General features: G+C 44.3%; 1 protein-coding gene across 4 annotated transcripts in view; it reads left to right on the top strand.

Moving 5' to 3' along the window:
* IFFO2 (intermediate filament family orphan 2) overlaps positions 1-17,259 on the top strand; it is a 130,479-nt gene extending 113,220 nt beyond the window's left edge. For all 4 annotated transcript variants that reach the window (XM_069611077.1, XM_069611076.1, XM_069611075.1 and 1 more), the window contains 3 exons: positions 3,667-3,759; positions 4,656-4,786; positions 10,906-17,259. In XM_069611077.1, the coding sequence (XP_069467178.1) occupies positions 3,667-3,759; positions 4,656-4,786; positions 10,906-11,011 (330 nt within the window). In that variant the 3' untranslated portion in view covers positions 11,012-17,259. The remainder of the gene's footprint in view (positions 1-3,666; positions 3,760-4,655; positions 4,787-10,905) is intronic.
* The last annotated feature ends 2,036 nt before the right edge of the window (positions 17,260-19,295 follow it).

A 19,295-nucleotide genomic window follows, 5' to 3' on the forward strand; every position in this document is an offset into this window, starting at 1 on the left:
CCTTCAACTGTCTTCCGCCCGCTCTGCCTACACCTCTCATTTTTTCATGCTCTTTCACTCTCCTCATTTACTCCCTTTCGCCCCCTTCCTCTGTCTCGTCATTTCCACCTCTTTGTCACCCTTTCTCTCTCTCATTCCCTCCATGGTCTCTATCTCCTCTTCCTCTGTCTTTGTTCCTCACTATTCCTCGCTCTCCTTCCCCTCTATTTAGAACAGTCTCGAGCTGTCTCTCCTCCTTTCTGCTGAATGCTGCTCGCGTCTCGTCTTCTTCCTTACACATGCATATTATAGCCACGTATTATGGTCTTCCAATACCAATGGCGGGTACTCACGACAGGTCAGATGTCGCCAAAGCCAGGGCCTAGTGGTCATTATAGGAGAATACTAGGTTACTGATTCTGTAGATCTGGAATTGCACAATGCAGTCTTATGTGTTAGCTTGTCTTCCTGAATTGCGACTTATTACTACTGAAAAATGCTATCATTTTTAAACCATTGAGAATTCTAAACTAAATTCCTGCTCTATGAATTATGTAGAGAATGTGTAGCGGGCACTACAAATGGCATCGAGTGCATCCCAGGGCGTTATAATCCACGAGGCTCAAGGCCAAGTGAGATGGAGATGTCACCAGAACGGTAATGGCCCAAAATGTCGCCCTCATACTTGCAAGGGCCGAAATTCGGACTTTTTCTAGACCCCCTTACACTACATATATATGTGAGGGGGGGTATATGATATAATGGTAATATGGGAGGTGCTGCGGGGGATTCCCCCCCCTCCCCGCATATCTATGTGCTGTAAAGGGGGTTTAAAAAAATAAATTAAAAAAAGTAGGCATTTTCGGCCATCACAATTATGGGCTTGCGGTCATCACATAGATCCCACCAGAACAGAGAGCACAGGTGGATTTGCCTACAGGGAACTCTGACAGATCTTCCGGTGGGCCACTGCACCGTGGGCTGTTTTGTGTGGGCACCTTGGTTTGCTGCTCATCTTAGCCTTTTGCCAAACCTACTGTCCCCTTCCTACCATCTCTCCTCATCTGCCACAGCTAATTTGCTATGAAACTCCCAGTATGTTATGCCTCACTCCGTCTATGTTTAACGACTTTTTAATCCATATATAGGCACAATTGTGCTTTAAAATTCTCTATTTGGTACCTCCTTTCCCAAATTCTGGCGTGGGAGAACCGCTCAAACCCTTCTTGGAGACCTTGGGCTTGCTCGAATTGTGTAATGTGAGGCCACTTTGAAAAGCATTTCCAGGGCCACGTTTGGTTCACAGTCCGCCCCTGATTGTAGGGTCACCGTGCAGGGTATTTTTAGAATGCAAGAGATTTTATATATCCTGCATTTCTCGGGTATGATGTTATTCCTTTGAGTTACAAGTTTTTAAACAATACTATCCGTACAATAGAAATATAAACACACAAAACAAAGATGTCTTGATTGTTGCAATCACACTTTCTGCGACTGTGGGATATTGCTGACAACACTTCAAGTGGTATGAAAGGAATGTTGAAATAAGTTCCTTTCCAGAGACTCTCTATCAAAAGTTCCTGTAAAAATAATGTAGATTAAAATATTGTCTAAATGTCAACCTACAATATTTAACATAAGAAGCAGGTATGTCAACATTTCAACAAAACAACGTTTAAAATAGGTCTGTGAAGATGCCTCATAGAAAGGTTTTCCTAGGTAATGAATTCAGAAGTTAGTGATTCAATACACCGGGCCTCATGCCGGTCCAGATGCAATGGTACTGGTAAGCTTGCCGGTACCGTTATACCCGGACCGGCAAACCTTGAGGTGTGCTCACGGGTGCCTTTCATTCCGCCAGGTGATCTGGCAGAATGAAAGGAACCCGCGAGCACAGCATGCCTGTAGCACAAGCACCGTAATGATTGGTGCCGGTGCTACAGGCATTCCCATTGAGTCCTATGGGGCTCAAATGGGGATGGGGATCATCCGATTCTGGCACCCGCGAAAGGGCAATTACTGGTTCCAGCGGGGCTGGAATACCCCTGTAATTGCCCATTCGTGGGTGCCAGATTTTTCCACAAGTTTGGAGGTCCCCTACCTGTATTACAGGCAGGCTACCTCCAAACTTGTAATGAGGCCCACTGACTCTATTGGGCTCTAACAGCCCTACAGATTGTGTACCAGCCCAAACACGTGTGTATGAGCGTGATCTACATAAATATTTCATTTAATTTCTTTTCATTACAGATAAGGTGTGTGTCAGCCACTTTTTCTTACTACAAATTTGCAAATACTCCCAACAAATAAAAATAGGGAGTACAAATACTCCCAACAAAAAGTCAGAAACAGACAAATATACCTTGTGCTCTTGGTATCACCTACAAAGCTGCATAGATAGGTTTTGACCAGTAGTGCACTTAGTACCACACAAAGAAACTATTAATGCCTGATATTAAGATGAAAAATATATCTTAATCTGAATAAAAAAGGTGCAAAGAAGTATTTATTACAAAAACATTTCTGTTTTACAGTTGAAACATAGTTTTACTCGCTTATGAAATACTCCCTTTGGGAATGCAACTTAATTCTTTACTTCCCGAAAGATCATTTTGCTCCCAACTACAAAACATAGGGAATAAAATACTCCCACTTCAAAATCTTATCTGGTGCACTGGGCTCTACACCAAGAAACTTGCATTTATGCATCGTTTCTCTTATTAAACCAATTAGTTGTAGTTTAATCTTATGCTTATTGGATGTTTACAGGTGCTATGACAACCCAAACCTCCCATTTTGCCTACATGCCCAGACCTTACTTTACTGCTCGACTGCCATTTTCCTATAATACTTAATATTGAAGGTTGGGGGGACCATCCCTGCACGCCACCAATATTTTCCCACCTGAATATCTATAGACAAGCTCCTTCCTACAATAATCACGCCGCCTCCTTTTATGTACTATGTTACATTTATAAATATTAAAAACATGTTTACTTTACACTATTTACCCTACAATGCTTAGTGTACATTTCGACTAGTCCCTGGTCCTGGGGTCAGCGTAGCTAACATTTACACCAGTGCAAAAAAGTGAGCAAATGCTTTGATAATATAAAATGGAGCAAACCAGTTTCCATATTATCTAACAAACGTTTGCACGAGGCCAAACATGAATCAGACTGTTTTTTGTACAAGGTGTGTTGCATAACAAAAACCAAAAAGGGGTTTACGACATTTCTCTTCATGTTATGCAGCAAATGTAGCTAATAAAACAACTTGCTCCAATTTTGCCCCAGTGAACTTTAATTTGTTGATAATACCGATTGGAGCTAAACCTGTTTGCTCCATTCTTTATTATCTAAACAGCAAAATTGGTGCTAAATACATTTGCGCCACTTTTTTTGCACTAGTGCAAAGCTTTAATAATCTGGCCCCAGATGGTTAGACCTACGCTTGACTCGGTTACGTGCACGCAGGACGACTCATTCCAATGGTGTCTACGGCCCCAATTGCCTATCATGTACAAATGTTCGACACATCAACAAAGGTGTTTTTGTATGCATTTCTATACAGGGGATGTCTTCAGGTGAGGCAAGCTGAGCTAATCTGTGATGCCTTGAGGTGTTGTAACTGGACACGAGCCCATTGTCACCGTGCACTAATTGGCTTCTTTAATTTTCTATTCAGCAGGAAGACAACCTGGGGAATTTGATCCATGAAACGGAATCCTTCTTCAAAACCAGAGACAAAGAATACCAGGAAACCATTGATCAGATCGAGGTGAGCGGACGGAGTGCTGGTGCCTGCCACTTGTATGCTGTACTCTAGTACTCTACAGTGTACCGGGTGCATAGGGGATGCATGCCAAACACATACAAATGACATGGCGATTTATGTGACGTTATTTTTGGAGCAGTTAAATTTAGTTTTTCTGTCTGCCTACACAAGAGCCGGAATATTCTCGTCTTATGTTGAATGATTTGCAGCATGTGCGACGCCAGCCGAGGTCCATCGGCATTTGGATCAATTTTGTAGACATAGTCTACTAATGACAGAAACCTAATCTGTGGCGCACCGCCAACCCCTGCAGCCTTACAGCTAAGTGGTGGTAATGTGTAGAGATAAAAGGTACACAGCAAGTCCTCTAGAACTGTGGGAGTTTACATGTCAGTTGTTAGAACGCTATAAATTGTCTGTGCTTTTGGAGCCATGGATAGGGCCTGGGATTCTAGCCTTGGATACGAAATCCTAGCTCTGACAGCAGTTGTAATCCAGTGCTCTAAAGACAGGCCGGCCTGCAACCTGGTGAATGCTGGGAAGGGACCATTTAGTCTCACATTATTGGGCTTTCAGTCTGAAGTGACTGCTGTGTCCCCACCATCCCCCTACTGCACTTTGTGTTTTTGTTTGGTGAGGCAACGCTGTCCTGTGGACAGTACTTATATTGAAGAAAGTTTGATCTTTTTTTCCTGACCGAGTGTCCGCACACTAGGTCAAGAAAAAATATCCTTCCTTTTTCAATAGTGTCTTCACTCCGATGTCCCTTAGGCTTGACTATACAAGGCTGGCTATATGTATTTCTTGGAATTCTCTGTCACCGTTAATGTGTGAGGATTATTTTGATCGTTTTATTATCTTATATATTTCACAGCTATATTCGTATTTTTTTTTTACAGCTGGAACTGGCCACAGCGAAAAGCGACATGAATCGCCACCTTCATGAGTACATGGAGATGTGCAGCATGAAACGGGGTCTGGACGTTCAGATGGAGACCTGCCGCCGGTTAATCAAAGGTTCTGCTGGCAGGTGAGCAGTCATCCATTTAATAGCGGCCAGAGAAATTCTTGGAAAATCCGGAGTTATTAATGTTAGGGGAATATGCCAGCCCTTTGTTCCATTTATGGGAATTACCTTTCCAACCTGTTGGGGAGGTTTTCGAGAAACTGGAACATAAGTCAACAGCTCCAACGAGGCAGCGCCAAGTTTGTATAGGGCCAACGAGCTGCCTGTGACACACTAAGGATATTATTCCGCTTGTACTTCGCTTGGCCCGGGTAAATGGAAGGCTAAGTTGTATTCCCATTGGCTGATGCATGAAAGACTTAGGCAGAAAATGTAAAGAACACTAATATCTTGAAGTGATTTATTTTAATGTGTTTCTGCTCATTTGTGTTCTCTGGTCCAATCTTAATTTTCTTTACTTTAAATTGCAATAGTGGACTGGTCTTAGAGGGGGGACAGGTTTTATTTTGTTTTTCGAGGGGGTGAGCGTAGAACTGCTTCTGCCTTTCCTTTGGTCTGTCACTTGATTTTGTGGTGCAGCAGTGATTGGATGCAAGGGGTACGTCCCGTCAGCCATCCCCTTATTCTGGCCAGTAAGTAGGTAGGTAGGTAAACCAAATGGTCTGGGACGCCTTTTGAATTTGTTGGTTTGTACGTTCCTTGTCATGTGGTATTCATTTTCTGAATGGAGCAGGGGGCAAGAGAGTAAAATGCCGTCCACTTGTTTCCCCTGCTTCATACAGAAAAACGGAAAGAGTCTTCCTCGACATCTAATTTTGATGCAGGCGAGGAGTCATGAACCCTTATGGATTCCGCCCGCTGCTTAAATGTGTGAAAAGCAAGCGATACCCATAATGCCAGCCTCCATGCATGTACTTAACGCAGTAATGTTTGTTTACTGGTCCTGCTGTAAAAAAGGCCACGGAAAACTGGGAACACCCAGAATCCAATGCTTTTTATTTTTTAACAGGGCGACCAGTAAACCATGAGAACCCCATGGGACAGAGGTGTTAGCGGACGTGGTCCTTTCAGTCAGATTTTCACTTCACTTAAAATGAGCACCTTCCCTCCCCAGCCTTCCTCTCCAACATGAAGTAACAAGAAACATTGCAATTCTACCTTGCAACGCACAAATGCCATTCTTTACAGGTTAGTTGAAGGTTACAGTATTGGGACCTGTCAACCTCCACCAGAGGCCACATGCCTTACCCGCAGCTCGCTTTGCTATGGCAGTGCTGCGGCCAGCACACATTTCAGAGGCTGGACCTCGTTCTTGACCAGTAGCGGGCCTGGCCTTGTCAGGATTGGGATCCACCCACAGTGATATCATCATAGGTCTGTCCTAAGCGACAGTACTCCTGTACATCTCTTCCAGTTCACCCATATTTGTATTTATTTTATTTGTAGTGAGCGCCTTGCCCACGGGCATCTGGGCGCATGTTTAAGAAGGCAGTTACACGTTTAAGAAGCAGTTACAACTTAAAACACATAGGATGAACAGTACAAATTTACAATTTACACATATTTACATAAAGTAAGGACCAAGCAAACGATGGAGGAAAGCAACTGAGAATACAAAAGATGGCAGTCTACGTACAAAGATCAAACGGTGAGAATAGACAGAAGTATCACATAAAGTGAAGAGGCAAGGGCATCCTGTTCATGTAACCACAATTTGGCTTTGGTTTTGAAGGAGTGGAAGGCAGGAATGTTTCTAAGAGCATTAGGGAGGGTGTTCCAGAGCTTAGCCGGGAGGACTGGGAAGCTCGAACCTCCGGCTGTCTAACTTGAAGCGAGGAATAGTCACAGTGTGAAATTGTGAGGATCTTAGTTGTCTGGATACTAAATGTTGTGAAAATCGCGTAGAGAGGTAAGCCGGGGCTGCATTGTTCTGGGCCTTGTGTGTTACAGTGAGTGCTTTGAAGGAGATGCAGTGAGTGATGGGTAGCCAGAGCAGGTTGCGTCTTGTAGTGGAAATGTGTGACCGCTTGGGAATGTTGAGAGCTGCCCTTATGGCGTTGTTCTGCGTGACCTGGAGTTTATCAATGTTTCTTTGACTGGTCCCTAGGTAGAGGGCGTTGCAGTAATCAATTTTGCACATGATTAGGGTTCTGGCGAGAATCAGACAGTTCTCAATAGTCAGAAAGGGGCGACATGATGTAATCAATTTGCAAGTGTAGGGTGACGCTGAGACAACTGAGTTAGTTTGTCGATTGAGGGACAGAGTAGAGTCTAGATATATTCCTAGAGTTTTTGTGACGTGAGAAACGTTCATATCATTCCCATCAATGTTGAAGGAATTGAATTGGGGTCAAGCTTAGTAAGTTTGTATTGTGAGCCGAGGATGATTAACTCGGTCTTTTCATCATTGAGGCAAAGCCCCTGATGAGCCATCCAGGCTTGGATGACAGTGTAAACTACATTGAGTGCATTAGCATCTGTTACATAATCACCAGTGATAGGGATGAGTATCTGGGTGTCATCTGCATAATTTGTGTAGGAGACACCCAGATAGTCATATATATCAAAGAGCGGTTTGATAAATACGTTGTAAAGCATTGGAGATGCACAAGATCCTTGTGGAACTCTGCACGGGACGTGGGCTGGATCAGCTGCGGCAAGGGGAGAGAAGACCCTCATGGTTCTGTTAGCCAAAAAAGAGCTGATCCAGGAAGAGGCTGCGTCAGAAAAATGGGCCGCAATTTTGAGGTGGTGGCAGAGGCTTTAGTGATCGACCAAATCGAAGGCAGCTGAAAGATCAGGGAGGAGCAGGAGCGCCAGTTTACCCTTGTCTTTCAGCTCCTCGATTTGGGTTTTCAAATCAATTAAGGCTGTCTCCGTACCGTGTGTGGGACGGAAGCCAGATTGTCTGAGCCCTAATAGATTGTTGGATTCAAGGTAGTCCTGGATTTGGAGATATGCCAATCGATCCAGAATTTTGAGAAGGTATGGCACCGTGGTGATGGGCCTGTAATTAGAGGGATTAGTGGGATCGAGATTGGGTTTCTTGATTAATGGGATGACCAAGGCAACCTTAAGGTTGTCAGGTACAGTTCCCGATTTGAAGGAAGCGTTAATGAATGAAGTAATGAAAGAAGCAAGATCATGTGCCGCTTCCTTTATGACAGGTGCAGGGCAGGCGTCACCTTGGCAGTTCGAAGGCTTAAGCTTGGTTATGATATTTTCTACTTCCTTGATGGTAAGTGGGGAGAAACTGAAGGGTTTGAAGGAGTCTTTAGGAGGGGGGGGTTGTAAGACGGGGGGGTTATCAGAAGAGTCAGATAGGTGGCTTTTTTTAGATTTAATTTTGGCTTGGAGCATGGCAATTTTGTCAAGCAAAGCTTTTTGAATGTTGGAGCACCCTTCAGTGTCAGGGGTGCACGTATCAATGGGGGTGACAGGAGACTCAAGTTCCCTGAGGATCTTAAAGAGTTATTTGGTATTTGATTGGGCTTGAGTGATTCTATTATTGTATACTTCCTTTTTTGCAGCTAGGATGGCTTCTTTGTAGGTAAGGGAGGCTGCTGTAAGGTTGTTTTTGTTGACTGGAGAAGGTGAACTTTTCCAGTGATCCTCGGCTTTTCTTTTTTCTTTACCCAAATCGCGTAAGTGTGCGGTGAACCAAGAATTAAGGTGGAACCGTGGTTTATGTTTGCGTAGTTTGAGGGGGGCGATGGTGTTGAGGGCTTTTAGCATGGCCTGGTTGTAGGTGTCTACAAGCACTGTGGGGTCCAAGCAGTTCACCGTGGATGCCAAATTCAAGAGAGGAAGGATAAGTGGGAGTAATTTTTCAACAGTGATATCCTTTTTTGTTACATGTGGAAGTTGGAGGGGCAAGGTTGGGTTTATCTGTGGGTGGACTGGCTTTGATGGAGAATGAAATTATGTGGTGATCAGACCATGCGCACCGAGACACATAGGTGACGTTAATCGCGCAGATCATGTCAGAAACCCAATCAAGGATGCGACCCTTGATATGGGTGGGCCCATTGATTTGTTGGGTGAAACCGAAGTCGGCAAGGGCTCTTTCTACGTCCGCGGCCTTGGCATAATTTGTATCATGGTATCCTAGATTGAAGTCTCCCAATATAATTTGCGAGTTGGGCTTAGTGCTGGTGGCTAGGATAGATGAGACATCCTCGACAAAAGAGCAGGTGGGGCCAGGGGGCCTGTAGATGAGATGTACGGTGGTCGTGTGATTAGGTGAGATTGGCAATTTAATAGACAATAGTTCAGCTGAAGGCAGCTGCAGACTGTTGGCAGCTCTAAAATTAATCAAGCTCTTAAATATGAAAGCTAATCCACCCCCTTAGTTTGATTAGTGTCCCTGTCACACCTGAGTATGGCATAGTTGTCGGGGATGGCCAAGGTCAGAGAGGGGCCAGCTGCTACATGCAGCCACGTTTCCGTAATTGCGAGAAAGTCAAGGTTTTCTGTGACAATAAAATCAGCGATATCAAGGGCGTGCGCAGGGATGGAGCGTGCATTAATGAGCGCGCCTTTGAGTTTAGAACTAGTGCTGACCTTATTGTATTTTATTAACGCTAGAATTAGGGATTTTGTCGATCGAGTGATTGTTCAGATGGTAGGACCAGTGATGGCATCTGGAAGCTAATCTTTGGTTTCTTACTGACAAGGCACATGGATGACTGTAATGGTTGATCCTACATTGAAGCAGCTGGCAACTGCACATGGCTACATCGTCCTCGCTATGGCCTTGTGCACTGCCTGCCACTGCTAACCAAATGCATCACTGCCGAAGTCCCTCCACAGTCCCAATCGCAGTGCTGAGTTAATCCCCTATTTCTGCTGATACACTCCATCTGTGATCTGCAACACCACCTTGTCTACAAGTATTTTGGAAATAACAAATGCAATCTTTATATAGAAGGAAGGAAGGGACCTGAGCCCTTGGAAACTGGAACAAGGGAAGCAGGGTAAATAACATAGGGTAGATGGGAACACGTTTTCTTGCTTGCTACTGTAGTGTATGCCACATTAAGACCACTTCAAAAAAGGTAGTCTTTCCCATTCAGGCTAGACTCGGAATCGAGGGATCGTGTCCCCTAGTCTTGCTTCTTCATTTCGATGTCCCTCATCCCACTCCCCATTACTCAAACATTTGCCTTCTCCAAGGACCCTCCCACCCTGGCCTCAACAGACAATCATTCCCGTCTCTCACTTTTCTTTCTCTTCCTCCCCTCTATTTTACAGGAAACATTATGTGAATGGCAGTAGAGGGGTGGGGTAGAGGACCCAATGGGTTCTCAGAGGCATGAGATGTTTTGCTCCTTGGGTTTCGAAAGCTCCAGCCCCAACTCTGAGGCCAGTTTCTTGATGGGGCCCCAGATGAGGCCACACATGACTTTTCCCTACTAGAGAGTGCCTGCTGAACAAAGGATAGGGGAACTGGAATAGCGCAACAATCCCTGGCCATTTCCCTCCAGAGGTCACCCTAAACCAAAGCATTTTTCCGGCTGATAGAAATGTGCTCGCAGAGGAGGTGTAGTAGATACAATGGCGTGTCCGTATTTCCCTTTGCCCCTCCGTTAGGCTTGGGGATGCAGGGTGCTATTTCTATGTCTGCTTTCTCACTTCCTACTGTTATGAGATGGAGCAGGAGATGGGCAGGGCAGAGGCAAGTTGATAGCCAGAGAGAGCATTTCTTTTCCATTGTCTTTACGCTTTCTTTACACTGTAAACCAATACGTGCACAGCAATCGAAACCCTGATGCACTGTTTCAGAGATGACCTCCAAAAATGTATACTGAATAATGTATTTTTATTTTTTAAAACATTGTCATTCCTCATTAAAAAGCCGTGTGTTCATGCCGCAGTTATTTCTGGAGGGTGGAGTCCATTTGAAACAGTTTTTAAAAATGTTATCAGAGAAGCAAATTACTGTTTGCCACACTAGGTCATCTGAATTCCCACCTAGAAATGTCTCATCATAGGCGATTGGCCATAGATTTGGCGATATTCGAATTTGAGTTCTTGCTCTCTCGCTAAAAAGCGTGTATACTATACTATACTCGTTGTTTTTAATTGGGCTGAGCAGAACCTCTGTTGTGGGACAGAGAGTTATTTTTCTTCATGTCAAAGATGTAAATAAGAGTAACCCCCCTGCTCTTTGCTCCCTGCAGTGATTCACCGACCGCCAGCTCTGTGGCAAGCAGCGACTCTGGCAACACGGATGAGATCCAGGACGAGTTTGAGAGGGATGGTGAGGCTGAAGACTCAGTGAGCTGATGACCAAGCAATTTCACAGTGACCATAAAAAAAACACTTTGCAAAATCCCCTCTCCCGAGGGTCCTGAGGACTTCTCCCAGCCCCCCACATTCAGGGGTCGGTGCTGCAAATTTCTATTCTTCTAAGTCCTGTTGTCCAATCATCGAAAGCGCAGGAGTCTATGCGAACGTGGTGTTTGCTTATGTGCCTTTTGCCTGCGCTGAGCCACTCCAAGCATCAGCGAGAAATTACCAATAGACATTATTAGGTATAATGGTGCAGGTATCGGAGCTCCTGGGGAAGCTCCCTGAAGCTGCATTTTAAGTGCCAGGAAGTCGTTGCTGCTGGTTTCACAGGCAGCTGGCTTGCTGTGGAGGATGGCTCAGGAATCGAGTCTGGGCTCCTGGAACTCAGTTGCTCAGTGGTGCATCCAATGGGCAGAAACAGTAAGGCCTGCACAGGCTGATGGGACCCTCCAAACACATGAGGATTTGTCAAAGCCTTAACGCCAGGTTCCACAGCCACAGCGCAGCTGTCCCAGCTCTGGGGCAAGGTGGAGGAGCACTGTTACCCTACTATGCAATAAGCTGGTCTTATGTCTGCAGAATGTGCCCTGACCATCAACAACACCCTCACCCCGCTGCTGCCTTTCTTTTGGTAGAAGGAAACCTTCCTGCATTGCTGCTCATTCAAAACTGTTTGGACCTTTTTGTGTTGCACAGTAAGCGTCTTCCTCGGATTGCTGTCCTGGGATATGTCTTCTTTAAAACATATATATATATATATATATATATATATATATATATATATATATATATATATATATATATATATATATATATATATATATATATATATATATATGGGCAGGGTCCGCAGTTGCAGTGTTTGATTCTAAGCATTTTTTTGTTGTGTTGTTTTTGTTGAGTTTGTCCATGAACAATTTGTATGTTCTCTTCCAGATCACTGAGAGAGTGGGAAGTGTGAGGCCTGTGTGGCACGTGAGGGGACTGGTCCTTTGTGCCTCCTTCTGGGCCAGCCTGCACCTTCATAATATCCACCCTCTGGTGCACTATTTGCCTTTATTAATTTAAGAAGTTGCTGGTTGCCTCCATCATTGTTGTCATTTTAAGACTCAGTTGATGATTGTCATTAATGATAGAAAGATGGGGTCCATACACATGTCCACAGGGATTACTCTTAAAGATGACCTTCTAAATCCATCCACAATTTGGCACTGCAGATGTTCTGCACCAAATCAGATTACCTCTCCAGTGTTCGAATGGGTTCTCGGCTCTGGTCTAGTTGTGACCCAAGACAAAAGTCATTGGGGGCAGAAGGCAAGGGTTTAGTTGGCAACCTTTACTTGGTGGGGGGGGGGGGCATGACTTGGTCCACACTGAGTAAAGTATAAGGGGGCCACATCAGGTAGAATCGTCCAATATAACTGACCTCTTGGTGGCATCATTTTAATTTGTTGCATTTCCACTAGCTGCTTAAAGACATCAGCAGCTGTTCCACAAAGTGGCTGTTGTATACAAACAGCATGTAGTTCTTTACAGTCTGTGTTCTAGAACATTCTGTGCACTGGGTGTTTGCTCGTCTTCCAGTGATGGAAAGTGCACTATAATTGTCCTGATTGGGTATGAAGTTGGGTAATGCAAGGCACGGAGATGTTAAGTGGATGCTCGTCTACTTTCCTGGTGAGTTGAGCATTCACTTTTAGGGGAAACATAACCCTTGAGATCAGAGTAATGTGCTTTATAGGTATTTGCACTACTCTTCCCCTATGATCTTGCCTGTAGACCAAACTGCTTCCCAGTGGTATCGGCTGGCAACCTCAAAAAGCCTTATGGCAAAACCTGATGGGATCAGATCCCTTCCCTAATGGTCATGGCTCATGACCTCACAAAAACAGACCTCCTCCATACTGGCAATAGCCAGTGACCTCTCAAGACCACACTTTTCTGGATGCCTTAGCTAATAACCTCTTGCGACACTCAATGTTACGTTGGGACATAGTAGTACAATTTACAAACTGCAAGACTCCAAATTCGATAAACTATGTCAATACAATCCTCTTAATAGCTAATCGAGTTTCCCGCTAAAAATTACTGGCGCAAGAAGCAGGAATGTGCAAGGTTGCTGTGTTAGTGTTCACTGCGTTTTGAAGACCATCAAAGGCAATGAGGTGCAGACCATAGAGCCCACTGGCAGTGGATCAACAAATTGCTTCTTGAACAGTGTGTTATTGATTAGCCATTGCCCCCACGCCTTCAGACCACTCTCCCCTTTTGAAGACCATTAAATAACTTTGAAATGTGACAACTAAATGTAACTGTTCTAAATCAATCACTACTAGCCAGCTAAGGCCGATTAGTAGCCATGGGCTTCTACCAACCCAAATATGCAAGTTTGGCAGCCTCTTCTAGTTATTCTTGGGTCTGAATGCTTCTGCAGCAATGTTTTGAAAGGGATTCTGTTTGCACACTTTATTTTTCCTACCTTAGTGGCCTTTAAAAAAAGACAGAGTGTTGTTTTTGGATCTGATTTGTGTACAATCTTACTTTATTCCAAAGCTTTGATTCCCAACTTGGTTTTGTATGTTGTAGCCAAAGCAGGGGCCTGTTTATGACTGTGGGACGGGAGTTGGATAAATGCAGCCTTTTGCTAAAGGGGACAGGGTTTTGCATTATCTTGGGGGCTTCCAGTGTATTTGGTGGCATCCCGCCCCACTCTGCTGCTAACTATGCTTTGCTTTACTAGGGGAGCTTAGTGTGGTCTGCCTATACATTTGGTGAAGTGCTCTGATTGGCTCGCTGAACTTAGGGCCCCTGCCTGATCCGTACTTCTAACCAATGCTCTGGTCCAAACTTGCTTACAGGGAAATTGCAAGATTACCAATTAGACCCGTGCTTCTGAAAAACGGTAGGCCTGGGAGAGTCAGTCAACTCTGGGGTTCTGTCTCCCCTATGAATGACATACAGACCATCCATCTTTTAGGGATTGTGCACTTCATCAAAAAAACACAAGATTTGTCAAATTAGTCTGAAGGATCAATCGATGTGAATTTCGAATATCCCCTGCACACTGCCACAGTGTGCAGCAGCCACACGGATCATTTATATGAAGGAACTTCCACCAGTAATAGCTTCCTTTCCCCCAGGGGAGCAAAATAAGGATATCAATTGACTTTTCTACATTTAGTAGTGCCTTGGTCCTATTTTAAAAAATCATAAATTACACCAAATGTACTGATTTGTGCCGCAACATTTCCTTTATCTTAGCGCATTTGTGGGGCTAGATGTAGCCCCAGCTTCAATGGCCTTTCAATGGCACTGTACTTTGTCTCATAAGAAATTCAGAAATACTCAACAATCAGTGCTTTTGCATTCAATCTGTCTGTGCTAGAGTCTGTCTGGCAGTTTGGCAGTTAGTTGGACTGGTGGTTGACCATGCTGCAAGTTGGATACGCTGGCTTTAGTACTTATTGGTGGCCAGGGGGCACTAACCGTCAAAACCCACTGGCTGTTAGAATCATTGACTTCTGGAGGATTGGAGCTGGGTTCAAGGGCACAGCTGATGCTCTGCTGATTCCAGTGTAAGAGTTCCTGGAAGAATATGACCTGCTTTCTTTTTTTCAGTAGAACATTCTACTGCAGATTTTGGTGTTTTGTAGCATTGACAATAACAAGTGCCACATCCTTAACTTCGCCAAAAGTAGTGGTATCCATCGGAAGGATAAAAGGCAGGATTGAACCTCTCAGCATTCAAACAAGTGACTTTTAGGTTGAACATAGAGATCAGAGCAAGCCCTTAAATCAGAGCTATTTGACCTTTGTTCCAAACGTACAGGCACGCCCACAGCAACCCTTTGCAAAAAGCTTGCTAGAAAGCAAAGAAATGGTAAAAATAAAACAATGCTGGAAATCTTTTAAATGTTTGTTCTTTGTACAATTGTAAATACCCGTTTCTTTTCTATTGTCGAAGCAGTGTCATATTGACACTTTTTTTTAGAATTGTAACATGAGAACTTCAATTTTTGGTTTCTCGTATTTTTTTAAAACTGGGCTTTAAAGGGGATTTTTTGCATTGTAGCACTGTAATAGAGCATAAAATGGGGTTTATATAAAAACTGAACAAAAAAAGCATAACCTATGTTACATTTGCGGGTGCATGTTCTTAAGAAAATCCAAAGACCCGGGTTACAAATTAGAGCGGGATTTAGAATTAGTTCACTAAAAAGTATCTGAGAAAAGATGATGGATGACCTAAAAAAAATGGAAGACTAAGCTAAGTATAATCTATTTATAAGGTGAACACTGTATATTCTATTTTTTTTATGAGGTTTTTTTAATTGCAAGGTGAAATCAATATTGCTGAAAGTGTTATTCCTTCTAATGGAAGTATTTTCACAGACTCTCGAGCTCCAGATCTGTAACCCTTTTCAGGTGACCATAAGAAGGGCTGGGAGAGAGCTGTCTCCAGAGCACTTAAAAGGTTTGTGGTGAAAGGATTCTGGTCACTTAAGGGAGGAGACGCAATGCCACTCCTCCAATGACAAGAGGAAACCAACCCCCAATGGGAAAACACAATGTTGCTCTCAGCTTCTTCCCACAATGTAGTGTGGGTGGCACTTTGGGGATTATAACATCTTAAGGCGGAGTGGTCCTGTGGGCAACAAAGTTCTGCAGCAAATATGAGGCTTAGTCCAGTGCTAGGATTCGTAAATCACAAGTTGTCCTTTGCCCAGAATACCAGGGCTTCTCAAATTAGTACTAGTTACTGCATCTCTTCCAAGGAAGGATGCAGAGCACCGTACACCCAGGAGATGCTCCTGCCAAACTCTGCATGCGTGCCAGAGTCATAAACGATTGGGCTTTGGTCCATCATGGCTCTTTAATTTGGCTGTTACACTGCCCGCTCCTTCATGCGACTGGTGTGGGTGATTTTGGGAGGAACCAGTGCTGTGGGTTTCTGTGGTCCCTCCAGGTTGGGCGAGTCTGTGACGGATACAAGCTTCAAACACCAGCTGTCCATTTTTGCAAAGGGTCTCCCTCCTCTTGCACACACTTATTTTTATTTTGATCATGAACCACACTGCAAATTCCTTCCTCTGTGATTAGTAACCGCTTAAACAGCTTCTGTCTAAGAAAGTGGTCTCCTATTGGAGATATTGACTCTGATCACAATCTTCCGTTTTTTTTCTTTCTTATAAAGTTAATATGCCCAGACCAACCTCGGGCTGCAAGCAGTGTTGTTTCTAACAGCAATAAGGCCCTTGTTGGCTTTTTGCCTGTTTGCTTCTGGGGCATGTGACAATGGCCATTCTACATCCAGCCACCTCTGTTCTTGGACCCATTGATGCTGCAGAACCGCAGTGCCCTAGATACCTTCGCCACAAGTTATGTCTCAGCCTTTTCAAGTGACCCAGAAACCTTGTTCGACAAAGAGAAACCGTGGTCCTATTCCAAGACCAGTTTGCGTTTGATTGTTGGAACACTGACTACTGAGCTGCTTTTCCTGTCTGGTTGTAAATATTGTGTTTATGTTCTGTACATTGGCTGATTCTTCAAGGAAAATTGAGGTTTTCTGTTTCAAGGGTGCCGCTCGATGTGGGGATCGGGATCGCAGAGAGCTGTCGAATAATGGCCCAGTTGCAAGTTTGCTCAAAACACCCATTTCCTCTCGAAAGCCATAATAAGTGCTTATCAACAGGCCGGAAATGGGGTTTCTTGAAATGTCTATTCTTAGAAACACCAACTGTTGTGTTGTAAAGATGGAGGAGTCTGTTTGCGTAATGAGCGAGGTTTGTTTCCTGGGGATGTTTGCCAATGAGCTGGCAGTATTATCTAGCTGGGCTTGAAAACCTGGCAGTGCGATTTTATTTTTCCCACCGTTTACAGCTGTCTGTTAATCTATGTCGGCACCTGGACATCTGCAAGTGGCCCCATATGAAATTTGAAAAATTCAGCATCAAAATGACCTCTCTGTAAAGCACCCAATGCATATTTCACTGTATTTTGCCGCGTATTTCAGACATTTCATTTTGTAATCGGCTGGTTTGGTGTTTGACGGGCCCATGTTGTTGGCATCTCGACAGCTCCTCTGCGAACTCCAAAATATGAATGTTTGTTTCATTTAAGTCTCATCACCAAACGGACTTCTCTGTGAAGAGGGTTATGATATGAAGTTTGTTGAGAACAATGGGTTATGGTCTTTCTCTGGTTATAAAGAAATCTTAATAAATGCCAACATGTCTGTTTTATGACTGTGTCAGATCTTTGTTTTTCAATTATTTTCCTATGTTTTTATTTTCCCGATTTTACCCAAAACGCGGTTGTTTTGCACCTTCCAGTCCGACATAGGCCTGGCTGTCACATAATTGGTGTTGGGTGCATGGATGACACAACATATGGCCTCTACTGCAATTGTTTTCAACTTACAGCTAACGCCAAAAGCAAGTGGAAAAACAGGGTCAAGCCATTAACCGGGACACACCTCCTCTTCCCCACAGACAGCCCAAACCATGCATTTCTTCAGAGTAGAAATAAAGGAATAAGTGTGTTTAAACTGTGCAGAACACTGATGCCATAGCGCTACCCAGTAGCCATTATTGTAAGTTCACGGCCTGTACAGAGCCACTCAGCAATGCATTGGAGGTATGTAATTTAGCTCAATTTTAGCGAATTTGCATACCCACAATGCATTGATCTGTGTCTCTAAATTGGAGATGAACCTCCAGGGATGGCTGGTGGTGCTGTGGCATGTGTGGCTTATTGGTACACATACCCTTTTCTGCTCCCATATTTCAGGTGGGATTTATTTCATTAATTTTGAAACCCACCGTATTATTGATGGTATTTGCTATAAAAATATAGTGACTTGATTAAAAATTGATGTTTTGTTTGTTCCTGGTTAAACAAACAAAATACATTAAGTAGAAGAAAAAGTATTTATAATGGTTTTGATACCATATTTCTATGTATTCACACCGCGACCTGCAGTTTGCACATAGCTCAGCAACTCAAGCTTTTAGATCAGAAATAAAAATGCCTGCTTCACATTATTTTTAAAAAAAATGTATTGGATATTCATAAGATGCTTATACAACAAGACAGTGTTTCAAAGTGGCACAGGGGAAGGGGACAAGGGAGCAAATAGACAATTAAATTGACAATGAATAAAATAGAAACCGACAGCGGCCATACTAGGCCTTGTGACATGCGCAGCGAGAAAGAGGGGGGAGTTGGGGTGGGAGGAAATGCTATTAGGGTCCCCTAGGGAGGGGCGGAGTGCCAAAGGTACCTGTTGGGGAGGTAACAGGTAAGTGCATGGGTGGAGAAGGTGAAGAGGGAGGTCTACTGCCCAACAGATAAGTGCAGTGGGGAGGCAAACCACACGACAGGTGGTGTGGGTCCAAGGGCAGTGCAGAGGGGTTGCTGGGTCGATTGTGCAGAAGGCCAGGACCCTATTGGACTCTTAAGGGACCAGGCCACCAATCTCTGCGACAGAGGGCAAGGTTAGCAAGGGAGGGGCAGGGGGAGAGGGAAGGAGTAGAAGAGAAAGGTCTTGAGTTGTTTGCAGAACTTGAGGTGATCCGGTTCAAGGCAGAGAGGGAGGCTGTTCCATAGGAGGGAGCCAGCTGAGGAGAGCGATCTCCCCCCCAGGTGTCTGCTTGGAGAAGCGTTTGATCAGCAGAGAGTTGGAACCAGAAGATCGAAGGGATCTGGAAGGAGACTAGTGAGAGAGAGTTGCAGGTAGTGTGCTCCCAGGCCATAGACAGCATTGTGATGATGCAAATTGTCTTGAATTTGATCCTTGCAGTAACCGTGAGCGAGTGGAGAGATTTTAGAGCTGGTGAGATACGGTCCCAGGGCTTGAGGCCAAGGATAAGTCTTGCAGCCCTATTCTGGATTAGTTGAAGAGGACAGAGCGAAGAAAGTGGCATATTAAGGAAGAGGCTGTTACAGTAGACTAGCCAGGAGAGGACCAGCGCTCTAGATACATTAAGCTTCTGGGGGAAGGTGAGGAAAGGGAGAATGCCCCTAAGGAGGTGAAGTTGAAGGTAGACCTTCTTGGCAAGGTCCAAGATTTGAGGAGTAAAGGAGAGGGAGGAGTCAAAGATGACCCTGAGGTTTCTGGCCTCAGTGGAAGGAGAGGGAGGTGTGCCCATAGAGGACGGCCAGTGTGCAGGAGGGGAAACGGGGAGCAGGTGTCCCGATAGGAAGGATCTCTAGCTTACTCGCATTAAGACAGAGATCATTGGAGGTGCACCAAAACTGAATAGCAGACATTCAGGGA

The sequence above is a fragment of the Ambystoma mexicanum genome, chromosome 8 (genome assembly GCF_040938575.1).
Source record: "Ambystoma mexicanum isolate Mex_15411 chromosome 8, UKY_AmexF1_1, whole genome shotgun sequence".
NCBI classification, from domain to species: Eukaryota; Metazoa; Chordata; class Amphibia; order Caudata; family Ambystomatidae; genus Ambystoma; species Ambystoma mexicanum.